Below are 13583 nucleotides of genomic sequence, written 5' to 3'. Positions count from 1 at the left end.
AAAGGGCCTTAGAATCCTTCTAGGACTAACTCCAGTGGAACCAGCCACACTGCCCTTGTGACTTCATATCTGATCACCATTCACGGCAAAGCACTATCGGAAGGGCTAATCCAGCACTGACCCAGAAAGGATGTGCTGGGGGGAAAGATTTCTTTCTGTAATAACTGATAGTGTAAGGCTAAAGGTGAAAATGGGGCTCTAGGTTTGGTTTATTAGAATTCTGTCAACAGCAGCTCACACAATCAATGCTTATTCACGTTTTAATATTGAAGGTTGTATTTGGAGCAGAGCGACTTTCATGAGAAGTTTGCTGGTGGTGACATTTGCGTGGATAGATCATCAGAGTCTGTGACGTGCCAGACTTTTGAATTAACGCTAAGGTCTTGCCTCTACCCTCACATTGATAGACAGTATCTGCATTGCTGTGGAAACCTCATGCAAACCTTAAAAAGAGATTTCAGGTAAAAAGAAGTAATTTAGCTCTGGAAGTGATCAGTTGTTAATAACCAGTGGATGTTTTCCCTCTGCTTCCCTTATATTTCCTTTCTTTCTTTCTTTTTGGTTTTTTAAAGGATGGAGATGCAGTTAACAGTCTTCCTTTCTAAAGATCAGTTAGCCATCAAGGTTTAAATATGTTGTAACTAGTTCATTATGTGATAATCTGTGTCAAGAGACACACCAGAAGAATAAAAGAAACCCTCAAAACATATGCATGAACTGTCCTCTTTGGAGAAAAACATAAACTTACTTCTAGTAGATGACTAGCTCTAACTCTGACTTACTCTTGTTCATGTGCAATCTCCATAAAGTTCATAAAATTAAGTGTCCTTATTTGCTTTCTCTCGCTGTGATAAAAACAGTGACCAGAAGCGACTAGGGAGGACAGGATTTATTTGGCTTATGCTTAGAATTCATCATTGCAGGGGCTGGAGAGATGGCTCAGCGGTTAAGAGCCCTGGCTGCTTTTCCAGAGACCCTGAGTTCAGTTCCCAGTGACCACACAGTGGCTCACAACCATGTGTAATAGCATGTGATGCTGTTTTCTGTTGTTCAAGTGCACATGCAGAGTGCTCACACATGAAATATACATAAGATAACAACAACAGTTCATCCCTGAGGGAAGGAAGTCAAGGCAGAAACCTGGAGTCAGGCTTTGCTTCTGAAGCAAAGACCACAGAAGAACACTTTTTATAGGCTTGCTCACTTTGCTTTCTTATAACCAGCCCAGGCAGAGGTGACATCACCCACAGTGGGCTGGGCCCTCCTTGTCAATTATGATTCAAGAAAATGCCCACGGACTTATGAGGCCAAGTTGATGAAAGGGTTTTCCTAATTAAGGTTTCCTATTCCAGGACGATGCTGTGTCACATTGATGAAAACTAACCAGCATATTAGGTTAAATACAGAGCTTAGTAAGCAGGGCGTTTAATATGGTAGGATCTATATTTTTCCCTAATGCTCAGCAAAAGCTGAAATGAAATATTCCAAATAGTAACTAAGTAAATACTTTGGGTTATGGAATTTTAATTATTTGTTTCAATTTTCATGATTTGCCAAAAGTTTTTTAGAGGAATGACTATGTCTAATTTTGGTGACATTTTTAGGCACACCTGTCTGATAAATGACTGTCTGGGCATGACCCTTACATTGCTGTAGAACGCTACAGTACAGACATACGTGTGTTCTCTTCCATGTCTGACAAATGACTGTCAGGCATGACCCTTACATTGCTGTAGAACTCTACAGTACAGACATATGTGTGTGCTCTTCCGTGTCTTTCTTTTCAAGGTTGGTGGAGTATTTACAGGCCATGAGGAATTTTTTCTTGATGGAAGGTGGAGATACCATGTATGATTTCTATACTTCAATTTTCGATAAAATTAGAGAAAAGGAAACCTGGCAGAATGTGTCTCTTCTGAATGTCCAGCTCCAAGAAGCAGTAGGACAGCGTTATCCTGAAGATAGTTTACGGTAACTATGGGGGCACCTCTCACTTTAAGAAGTAAAAAGTGAACCATTTGCCAAAAAATCAGCTCAATTACCAGTGACCAAAATACCTTACAGAAGCAAGTCCAGGGTAGTTTATTTCAGCTCACAGATTGAAAGACTTGTGTGTTTCATGGCAGAGCGATTTTTGTCCTGAACAAAGGAATATAATAATACCATAGTGGGGAGGATAGGAAACAGCACCAAGGATAACATACTCCTTAAGACATGTCAGTGAACTGCTTGTTCCCGCTGAGCCCACCTCCTAGCTTTCCAGACTCTCCCAAATTCGCTCTCACTTTCTAAAGATTAAGCCACACATATATGGAAGACTTCACTACGTGTATTTTATCTTCACATTAACCCTACAGATTACTTTGCAGATTAGAAACTCAAAGCTGAGCCAAGCAGAGATGGCACAAGCCTTTAATTCCAGCACTTGGAAGGCAAAGGCAGGCAGAACTCTGAGTTCAAGGCCAGCCTGGTCTACAGAGCTAGTTTCAGAATAACCAGGGCTGCCCAGAGGAACCCTGTCTTAAAAAAAAAAAAAAAAAAAAAAAAAAAAAAAAAAAGAAGAAGAAGGAGAGGGGGGGGGAGGGGGAGGAGGAGAAGAAAAGGAGAAGGAGAAGAAGAAGAAGAAGAAGAAGAAGAAGAAGAAGAAGAAGAAGAAGAAGAAGAAGAAGAAGAAGAAGCTGGGAATTCCTGTGGTACCAGGTTCTTGAGGTCTGAGACGAGTTCATTTGAGCCTGGGAATTTGAGGCCAGCTTTTATCTCCAAACAAAACAGAAGAGGCTAAGGGGGTGGTTCAGTGGGTACAGGACTTGCTGCACAAGCATGAGGAGCACCCACAAAATGGTCGTATAGGCATGATGTTCCAGCTATAATCCCAGCACTTGGGAGGTTTCAGGTGGTAGGGAGAGAATCTTTAAGGCAAGCTGGCTATCAAGGTCAGGGTCAGTGAGAGCCTTGCCTCACTGGAGTAAAAAGTGATTAGCCTTTGACCTATATACACAGACACATTCATTGCACACATGGTACATATATGCCCCTCCCACTCCCCAAAAATGGAAGAAGGGGAGGGGTGAGTTAAATTGGCAGCTGAGGGGGCTGGAAAGATGGTTCAGAGGCTGCACTTAGAAAGGTCCTGAGTTCAATTCCCGTCAACCACATGGTGGCTCACAACCATCTCAACCATCTGTAATGAGATCTGGTGCCCTCTGCAGGGACAGATACAGGCAGAGCACTGTATACTTAATAAATAAATAAATCTTTAAAAAAAATGGCAGCTGATATGGACTGCTCAGTGAGAGGGTGAGTGGGTGGAGAGCTGCCTGCCGACTTGTTAGGGATGGTGGCCTCTGTGTTCTTTCTGTGTGGCATCCTCTACATTCCTATTGCCAATCTTCACCAATCCTCCCTCCTTGAAGACATCCATAGCCTCTCTGGCAGGCCTCCACCACAAGGGACTTGACCCTCAGAATGGTAGCCATTACTCACAGAGGCCTCATAGCAGATGGAAAAAGCTTTGTACTGTCTGACTTCATCTTCCCAGCCTCCTGTCTTACACGCTTAAACCATGTTCAGCCTTGCACTGCATCTCACACTGCACGTGTGTGCAAATGTGTGCTGCTGTTCCTCACTTCTAGGCCTTCTTCTGTGGTGTGCTCTCCCTCTCATGGCCTAGCAGTTAGTCTGTTTACTCACTAGCTAACCCTTTTGTTTTCTGTGCCATGCAAGTAACTCTGTTGACCTCAGATTCCATCATCTGCATAGTAAGCAGTTAAGTGAATGTTGATGGAGCAAACCGCTGAAAACTACAGCAGTTTCCTCAAGTTCCTGTGCTGTGGAATACGTTGGCTGTCATTCACATACTGCCCTTGCCTCTTCCCTGGCTTTCCTATTTTAAATCTTCCATGACCTGTATCTGGGTTATCATCTGCTAGTATCTCAGTAACAGTAGCGAAATGGATCGCTACAGGACCTGGAACTCACATGAGGAAAGAACACCTTCTTGACTGGCACGTGGATATTTCTCTCTTGGGAAAGCAGTGTTCAAACCCATGCAGGTGCACAGATAGAGCAGTGCACAGCAGTGTTCACACCTGTCAGGCGCATAGATAGAGCAGTGCACAGCAGTGTTCACACCTGTCCAGGTGCGCAGTTAGAACAGTGCTAGTACCTGAGCAAATGCAGACCCCATGGTGCATGGCTCATGGAGGCTTACCAAGGAGCAGTGTTCAGCACTTAAGGCTCAGTCTTTTTAGCCTGACTTTGATGAGAATTAAGCTTCCAGTCTATCCCCAAGCTGTTTTTAATTTTAATTAAGTGGCTAACATTGTCAAGTATCTTTTTTTATAACAAAACCCATTATTTTAAAACTAATTGGATGTTGGTGCACACATACCTATAATCTTGCATGACAAAGGTTGGGAGTCATGGGGATCTCAGGGCAGCATACAATTCAGTCAGAGACTGTCTTGGAAACCAGACAGGGTAGCACAAACATTTGGGAGGCTGAGGCAGGGAGGTCTTTGCATTCCAGGTTGGATACATACCAGGATCTTGTCTCTGAAAACAAAATTGCTAGTTGAAGTAAAGTAGCTCATATTTGTAATTCTAATGTTCCAGAGACTGAGGTAGGAGGATTGCCATACACTTGAGGCAAACTTGAGCTTTACAAGGAGACACTGTCTCAAAAAGTGGGCGCAGAGATAAGGGGGACCAAAAACAACTGCCATTCATTTCTAAAACCAAACTCTAGTTCTGTGATGCTGGAAAATGTAAGTTCGTCTGCATATTTATATTGAATGGAAGTTCTAGGGGGATTGGTTGTTGTGTGGAACTATTATTGTCAGGACCTCAGTCACAGTACCCACTTGTTGTACTCCCGAGGGATGCTCCCTGCCCCTGAATCCACGAAAAGTGTTAGAACATTTTATATGAACTTTATATGAGTTTTATTATCACAAACTAAATCTGAAACTTCTTCATTTAGTTTATCTATATCATTTGAAAATGTTGATACAACTAAGAAGAAACTACCTGTTCATATCTTAGATGGTCTTACCCTGAGCTACAAGGTAAGCACTAATTATTTTTTTATAAAAATTGGTTTTTTATTGAAACTAAGTTGTGCATGTAAAATTTTATTTTTGTTTTTTTAGGTCCCATGGCCTGTGGACATTGTTATAAGTGTGGAATGTCAAAAAATTTATAATCAGGTCTTCCTTCTACTATTGCAAATAAAATGGGCAAAATACAGCCTGGATGTTCTACTGTTCGGTGGTAAGATTTGATTTCAATAAACTAACTCTAATTTGATTTTGGTTCTGGAAAATTTTGTATAGGTTTTCATCTTTTCTATATGTGAACAAATACCAGCCTGGCACAGGAGTATGGCAGCAGTTTTACCAACCCTACTACAGGAATGAAATTTGGTATTTTATCTTCCCAAGGCACAGATGTGCCCTTTAGGTTCCCGCCCTGCTGATCTGCACCGCTCATCTCTTCATGTAAGGGTTTGTATGGCGGCTTTCCCTTAATTCTTTTTCTGCCCATTTTCTCCTTTCAATGTTTTATAGAACTGGCTAATGCTGCTGAAAGATCTCAAGCAAAAGAAAGCTCTCTACGTGAACAAGATACACTCTCCCAGTTTGGAGCACCGAAAGAGTCACTGAGGCAGCAGATCCATCGCATGTTTCTTTTACGTGTGAAGCTCATGCACTTTGTGAATAGCCTGCACAACTACATCATGACCAGGGTTGGTGTCTGTCCGTCTCCTCGGTTCTTTTGTCCCATGTAGGCAGTAGTTCAAAGAAAACACTGATCGTGTCTTTACAACTACAGAAGAGCCATAGAACACGTAGAGATTGAAAAAAGTGAAAGCTAGACATAATTTCATCATAAAATAGCATGGCAGTGAATGGTAATATATTTTTCAATAAATATTTTTGTTGTTTGAGAATTTCATACAATGTATTTGGTCATATGTATCTCAGTCCCTCCCTTGAACTACTCCCAGATCTACTTCCCTACCCACAGCTTTATGTCCTGTTTAGTTTTACTTAACACATGAACTCCACTTTGTGCTGTCCATGCATTCCTGGTTGGCGGCACCATCCATGGGCAGCATGTTTGGCCTATTACAAGCCATATTCCTAAAAATCTTGACTCTCCCTCCCCCAAAAGGCATGAGCTGTGCATAGCTGCTCAGATATGGGAACTCATGACTCCCTTCACACTCTGCTAGAATGCTGACGGGCTTGATCATCAGTCAGCCCCACAGCTGCCGCAAGCTCCTGCAGGCAGCGGTCCTATCCTGTCCGTCAGACTCTGTTTGCTCTGCCCTGTCTCATCACCTGACTTTAACTGTCTCCTCATTTCCTCCTGCACTGAGAGAGAAGAGGCTGACAGGAAGGGCAGGTAGCTCAGCTGGTAGAGTACTTGCTAAAAAAGCATTGATGATTGAGCTTGAATCCCCAGTACCTACATAAAAAATGCTGTGGCTTGGCAGTGATGGCGCACACCTTTAACCCCACCAATTGGGATGCAAAGGCAAGCAGATCTCTGTGTTTCAGGCTAGCCTGGTCTACAGAGTGAGTCCCAGGACTGTACAGAGAAACCCTGTCTCAAAAAAGCAAAAAAAAAAAAACAAAAAACAAAAAAAAACACCACTCCAGGTATCACACACCTAAGGAAGGAGGCAGAGACAAGAGAATCCTGGGGCTTGCTAGCCAAGGACAAACGGATAAATGGGTAAGTGCTAATTAAGCTTCTTGTCTTTCTCTTTCAAGATTCTCCACAGTACAGGGCTGGAGTTTCAGCATCAAGTTGAGGAAGCCAAGGATTTAGATCAGTTGATTAAAATTCACTACAGGTATTTGTCAACCATCCATGATCGGTGTCTGCTGAGAGAAAAGGTGTGTACCAGTGGGGTGAAAGGGCTGTGTCTTCCTGCTGTGGGATTTTGAATTCTAAAACTGCTGCCTTGTGCAGTCATCTCTTGGGAAAGGACAGGTTGGATGGGTTACAGATGTGTGCCCACTACCAGCAGTTACATTAAAGAAAACGTAGCTGTACAGAACTGAAAACTTCAGTCTGCAGTTAGGCAGTGGGCGTGCACCAATACATTATGAGTATGTAGAACTGATAGTTTTACAACCACTGGGACTTGTGTCTCATGGCCTCTGATGAATATAAATGGCTTTCAGGAGTGAAAGCTTGTGTGCCGTCTTGGAATGCAGGTTGATGTCCCATGTACCTTCCTATACATAAAAGACAGTCATAGTGATGTGCTTTTTCTGTGATGTAAGTTAGGAGAAAATATCGGTGTCATTGTCCAAACGTAGTCACCAGGCCCATATTGTGTCTCAAACATTGATTTTCAGGTCAGCTTCGTGAAAGAAGCCATCATGAAAGTGCTGAACTTGGCGCTCATGTTCGCAGAAGGCTGGCAGGCGGGCCTAGGAGCTTGGCGGTAAGTGTGTGCTATGTGACGACCATATTGGACCGTGTTAGCGCCCTTCTGACAGGCTTCGTTTGAAGAGTCTTTCCACACCCAGTCCTGGTAATGGTTCACATACCATTGTAACTAAGAATTCAAGTTTTTAATTTGAAGAATGGAAGTATAGTTTATTGGCTTGCCTACCATGCATAAGGCCTGAAATTGAATCCTATGTGCAACCAATAATAGAATTTATTTAGTTAAACTAGATAGCATAAAGTTAGATTTCTTATAAGAGGCAAGAGTTTTTTTTTTTTTTTAATGAAGTCTTTTAATTAAAATGAGGGAACAGTCTCAGAGACTTGATTTTATATAGATGCTCCAAATGTATGGAGAAGTGTAAAGCCTTTGTGACTAACCACGGTAGTTTCTGAGGTTGATCAGTTCTGGGTCGTGCTCCAACCCCTCACACTCACTGAGACATTTTAAAGTGAGTTGTGGGCATCGTGCTGGGTGCTGTCCAGACCTCCATGTCTGTAGGCTCTAAAAGGCAGTGTGTGTTTATAGAGTGTTTTCACCTGTGTAATATAGAAAGGCAAATGGCTTAAAGTCAGTATACAGGAAGAGGCCAGGAGTCTTTCTTCCAGTCTGGCAGGAATGTTGTAGGCTGAAGTGGGCTGTGTCCCGCAGTCCGGCTAGGTTAGCCCCCAAAATAACCACACAGAAATTGTATTAATTAAATTACTGCTTGGCCCATAAACTCTAGCCTCTTATTGGCTAACTCTCACATCTTCATTCAAGCAATTTCTGATAATCTGTATGTCACCATGAGGTCTTGGCTTACCGGGAAAGATTGAACATGTCTGACCTGGTGACTGGCTCCATGGTGGCAATCTCTGACCCTGCTTTCTTCATCCTAGAATTCAGTTCTGTCTACCCTGCCTACTTATGTTCAGCCCTGTCAGGCCAAGAAGTTTCTTTATTAATTAACCAATGAAAGCAACACATAGATAGAAAGGACCTCCTACACCACAGGAACATCTTCAGTTTGTCCTGTTTCTATGCTAGGAGTTGAACTCGGAACCTTCGTGTGCTGTGTGAGTGGTTTACCACTGAGCTATACTACTAGCCCGGATATCTTCATATGTTAATTTGAATATAAATTTCAGTGCTTAGCCTCTGTCTCATTTATGAATTATATGCAATGGTATTTCACTTTGCTGAAATAAAAGTTCATGTCTGATAGACTGGAGGTTTTGTTTGTGTGCCTGGGCCTATCTGAGGAGTATATTTACACAAATATGTGAAAGTATCAGTCGCAAGCCGGTGAGATGACTCAGCAGGTAAAGGGATTTGCCACATAAGCCTGACAGCCTGAATCCAACCCTCAAGGGAGAGACAAAGCGTGTTGCCTAAAGTTGTGTCCTGATATCATCATGCATGCTATGGCACACACAAACACACACACACACACACACACACACATTACTCACAGACATGTTCAGTAGTAGTACACCCAAGAAGAAAATCAGGGGCTGGGAATGTAGCTTGCTTGTGAAGCACTTGTCCATGGTGGCCCATGCCCTGAGTTCCATTCTTGGCAATGCCTTCCTCACTTGGTGCTGTCCTCTCACAGTATGCAAAACTCCTTTTCTCTGTAACCCTGAAGCAGGTGAGAGAATGGCTACTCCTTATGCTTTCCTAAATTTCTATGACAAATGACAGCCAAAAGTAGCAGTAAGGGAGGACTTCAGCACCTCAGAGCTGGTGTGGGGACATAAGTCTTGGCCTGCTTGGAAAGTGGAGGCTGAAAGATCATGAGTGAAGGTTAGCCTGGGTAACATAGAGATTCTGCACACCAGTGTTGCTGGATGTTTGCATGTTTTAGTGTGGGGCTGCAGACATGACATGGCTCAATAGTTGGGGGGTCACTGACTGTTCTTCCAAAGGACCCAAGTTCAATTCCCAGTACCGGGACAGATACCTGACACCCTCACACTGATATACAGGCAGGCGAAACACCAATGCATATTGAAAAAAAATTTTTTTAATGTATCAAATTTGCTTCTAAGTAAATACTGTGGTAAGGCTGAGAAAAACTTGTTGGCTCTTGGTAAGTGACAAAGATAGTTGATGAGTTCTTGTATGGGACACACACACACACACACACACACACACACACACACACCTGCTCACCCCAGAAAGGGAACCCATGACAGACCAAAGTAATGGATGCATCCAACTCCAACTTGGTGAACAGTGAGTACACGCTGGGATATTAACAGGGATCTGGATGAAGGTTACTTAGAAGAGCCCACCAGGACATGGGTAGTGCTTCATCAGAGCTTCCCTGGAGCTCTTGCAGGGCCCCAGGCAGCTTAACAGAACCTCCGCTCACCTCCTCTGGGAAGCCTCCTTCCCCAGCAGTTATTTACCTAATGTAACGTGGAAGGGGACAGCAGAAAGCTTCCTAGTTTCCACTCTGCCAGACATGTGACCTATTATGAGTCTCCTAGCATCTCCCTTCCTGCTTTGGGAGGGTGCTGATTCCAGGAAATGTGTCAGCTTAGAGGAAACCCCTGTACAATATGAGCATATTATGAATGAAGTATTTTCCTATGTATATTGCTTATTTCCCTATTTAAAAAGACAAAGTTATATCTACTGATGACATGAGAGTAAAAGCTAAACTGTCAGGGGAACATATTTCCATGAACGTGGTCTAATGTGACCCTGGGTATTGGAAACTGTTTCCTAAGAAGGCCTGCAAGCTCATTCATTGAATATATACTGTGTGCAAGTATAAGAACCTGAGTTCAGCCCCCAGAATCCCCATAAGAATGGAAAGTGTGCTTGTATGCACTTGTAATCCTAGTGATGGAAGGTAGAGACAGATCCTAGGGCATGCTGGCTGTCAGTTCAGGGAGAGACCTCATCTCAAAAACCAAGGTGGCATGTACATACCACTAAAGTGGTTTAAAAATGAGTACATAAAGTTTAGGAAAGGAAAGGGCTGGGAGAACAGGAAAGCTGGAGGTTGGAGGTGGATGCAGGGCTAATCAAAACACGTCATATGCAGGTAGGAAATACTCAGTTTTTTTGTTTTTTTTTTTTTTTTAAAAAAAAGACTAGGTGGCTCATTTTCTTAATCCCAGCACTCAGGGGGCAGAGACAGGTAGGCAAATCTCCAAATTCGAAGCCAGCCTGGTCTACAGAGACAGTTCCAGGATGGCCAGGGCTACACAATGGAACTCTGTCCTGGGGGGAAAAGCAAAAAAAAAAAAAACAACCAAACCAGACAGTGCTGAAGAATAACACCAGTGGTTAACCTTTGACTCCCACATCACGTGAACACTTATGCCCATGTACCCACACAGCACATAGACAAAACACTCCTGAAATATGATGATAGTTGTGTAACACTAAGCAAAATTACTGCCCGTGTTTCACACTGAAAATAGTTAAAATGGAACATCTTGTGTGCTACGTACTTCATTTTCTAAAGGTCTCTTTAATTATTTCAGATTTTAAGAGTTTTATATCCTTAGTGTATGCTTTACTTTATAAATAATATTTGTTTATAAAAATACTTATTCAGAACTAAATAAAGGAAAAGGGAATATCTTCAGTCATGGCTCCAGAATTAAGTGCTAACCAGAAAATGGTTGATTTTATATCTTAACTGAATCTTTCCTTGGGATTTCTTTTTTGAGGCAATGTCTGATATAGCCAAGGCTAGCTTCAGATTTGCTGTGTAACTGAGGGTGATCTTGAACTTTGGAAGGTTTATTTGTTTTACTTTATGTGTACGGGGGTCTGGCCTATATGCACGTCTGAGCACCGTCTCTATGCTATGCCTGTGAGGGCAGAAGAGAGTCCTGCAATTACATGTGGGTGCTGAGAAGAGCCTGGGTCCTCTGTAAGAGCAGCTACTACTGCTCTTAACTGCTGAGCCCTCTCCAGCCTGCCTCTGCCTCTCGAGAGCTTGGGACTAGAGTGCACCACACCCAGTTTCATGTGGCTCAGGAGAGCACCCAGGGCGTCAGACATGAGGCAAGTGACAGCCCCTAAGGACTTTTCATCTTAAAGAAAGGCAGGATGGAGTTCCAGAAGCCTGGGAGCTAAGGCATTAAGATTTTAAGTTCCTGTCAGTCCTAGCCAACATAATGAGACCTTGTCTGTGAAAACTAATGCAGACTAATATAGACTATGATGTTGCATATTTCATAATTTAGGTTTAGGGTTATAGAAATTACTTCATTGATAATACAGCCTGTCTATTACTAGTTTCTCTGAATTTAATATAAATCAAAATTTCCTTTCTTCCTTAGGATGGAGTCTATAGAGAAAATGGAATCTGATTTTAAAAACTGCCACATGTTCCTCGTAACCATTTTAAATAAGGCTGTCTGTAGAGGATCCTTTCCCCATTGTGAGTACACCGTCCTATGTTGTCACCAAGTCGTAATCTTATTGTAACTAAATCTGTGTTTCGGTAACTGTTGGTAATCCTATGGAGAGTTTGCATTTCTCCCATTTCAAAACTGGAAAGTACTAAGCCATGGTTTGAATTGGTGTTATAGAACTGTGATAAGGTGGGTAAGTACCAGATGGCTGGCACTAACCTGAAGGTCCTGCTCGTTTGTATGCCTTTTATTCCCGTGGGTTCCTAACATGGAAATGTAGAACTTGGAGAGTCAGTTTCTCACTCCTGACTGTCATGTAAAGCCACTGTAAGATACAGACCCTTATCAATTTCAGAACTTACAAGACTTTCTTCTTGCAAAGACATGTGGATTTTACAGTTCAGAATCTAGGGTGTGAGGGAGCTGAGTGATTTCTGAGGAGAATGGTTGAGGAGGCTTTAGGCTGTGGAGACAGTCTAAGTGGTGTCTGCATCCACGCTCTCCCCTTTTTTTAGTAAAGACCGTATATACTTTGAATCTCTTCTCCATTTGTGCATGCTCTGACTGCAGTACACTACTAAACACAGCCAGATGTGAGCTGTGATCTGCCTGCTGAGGCGGAAACATTCATGCATTTGTCCTTGTTCACCCATAGATTAGCATACGACACTGCATTAAGAGCTTTCCTGGGAGTTGTGCTGCTTCAGTGAAATGAGTCAACATTTAAAACAAATGATGGTTTAATTAAAACAATAATAGATCTTTGAACACTTTAAGTTTTGAATTCACTGCCTTAATTAAACACTTAAACAAATTTAGAATTAACTTTTAACTTTTTTTTTTTTCTTTCTACAGTGGAATCTCTAGCACTGTCCCTCATGGCCGGCATGGAGCAAAGTTAAATATCTCTAACGTAACAAGTACCTTAGACTTCATCATTGTCCATGTACATTTTCACCATTTGCAGCTGAGAAATAAAAATCTTTTTATTTTTATTTACTATCCTATCTAGACAAATGAATTATAGGGATTTTCTCTAGAGATTGTTTGCAGGTATGTAGAATTATGTATATAAGGTTTTGTATCTAATTGCACTATATATATATATGTATTATATAAAAGTAGATTATCTACTCATTTGTTTTATTTTTAATTTATATATAAAAGTATTTGCCTGCTTATACATATGTGCACCATGTGCATACTGGGTGCCCAGAGGCAATGAGAGGGCAGCAGATTGCCATGCAAGCTTTACATTTATCTGTCCCTAAAGGTGTCCTAGATTTGACTATCCTTAAAGTATTAAACTTTTATGTGCACAGAAAGGTCCCAAAGGAAAATAACAACTAATATCAGTGTACAATCCTAATTTTACTATGGCCATCTGTCATATACCAATGTATATAATATCTAACCATGTATATACTGTGTCAAATAAAATTATGTCTACATTCAGTTTTCCACATTTTTCATGTGTTGCTCAGTAGACACTGTATTGGGACAGATGAATAATGTAGACAGATAAATTCAGTAAGGACATAGAACTGAACTCTAGCCAGCTAGGTCAAACTGACAGTCCTCATCCACCCATAACTGATCAGCCTTCCTAAGTTTATATAACACATTCATCAAGGTAGTGTGTAGATTTTGTGCATGAAATAGATGTGACGTTTGTTTCGGTTGGGTTGGGTTTTTTTTTTTTTTTTTTTTTTTTTTGGTTGGCTTTTTTATTTAGTTGGTTTTCTGAG

At 41.8% G+C, this 13583-nt stretch overlaps 1 protein-coding gene across 2 annotated transcripts in view; it reads left to right on the top strand.

Moving 5' to 3' along the window:
* Positions 1–13290, top strand: part of Tubgcp5 (tubulin gamma complex associated protein 5) — a 44845-nt gene extending 31555 nt beyond the window's left edge. For both annotated transcript variants that reach the window (XM_038313782.1, XM_038313781.1), the window contains exons 15-23: positions 273–461; positions 1789–1971; positions 4982–5066; positions 5151–5271; positions 5568–5746; positions 6780–6905; positions 7374–7462; positions 11761–11861; positions 12691–13290. In XM_038313782.1, coding sequence (XP_038169710.1) covers positions 273–461; positions 1789–1971; positions 4982–5066; positions 5151–5271; positions 5568–5746; positions 6780–6905; positions 7374–7462; positions 11761–11861; positions 12691–12737 — 1120 coding nt within the window. In that variant the 3' untranslated portion in view covers positions 12738–13290. The remainder of the gene's footprint in view (positions 1–272; positions 462–1788; positions 1972–4981; positions 5067–5150; positions 5272–5567; positions 5747–6779; positions 6906–7373; positions 7463–11760; positions 11862–12690) is intronic.
* The last annotated feature ends 293 nt before the right edge of the window (positions 13291–13583 follow it).

Source organism: Arvicola amphibius, chromosome 12 (genome assembly GCF_903992535.2).
Source record: "Arvicola amphibius chromosome 12, mArvAmp1.2, whole genome shotgun sequence".
Lineage (NCBI taxonomy): Eukaryota > Metazoa > Chordata > Mammalia > Rodentia > Cricetidae > Arvicola > Arvicola amphibius.
This window is presented reverse-complemented; position numbering and strand designations above follow the sequence as displayed.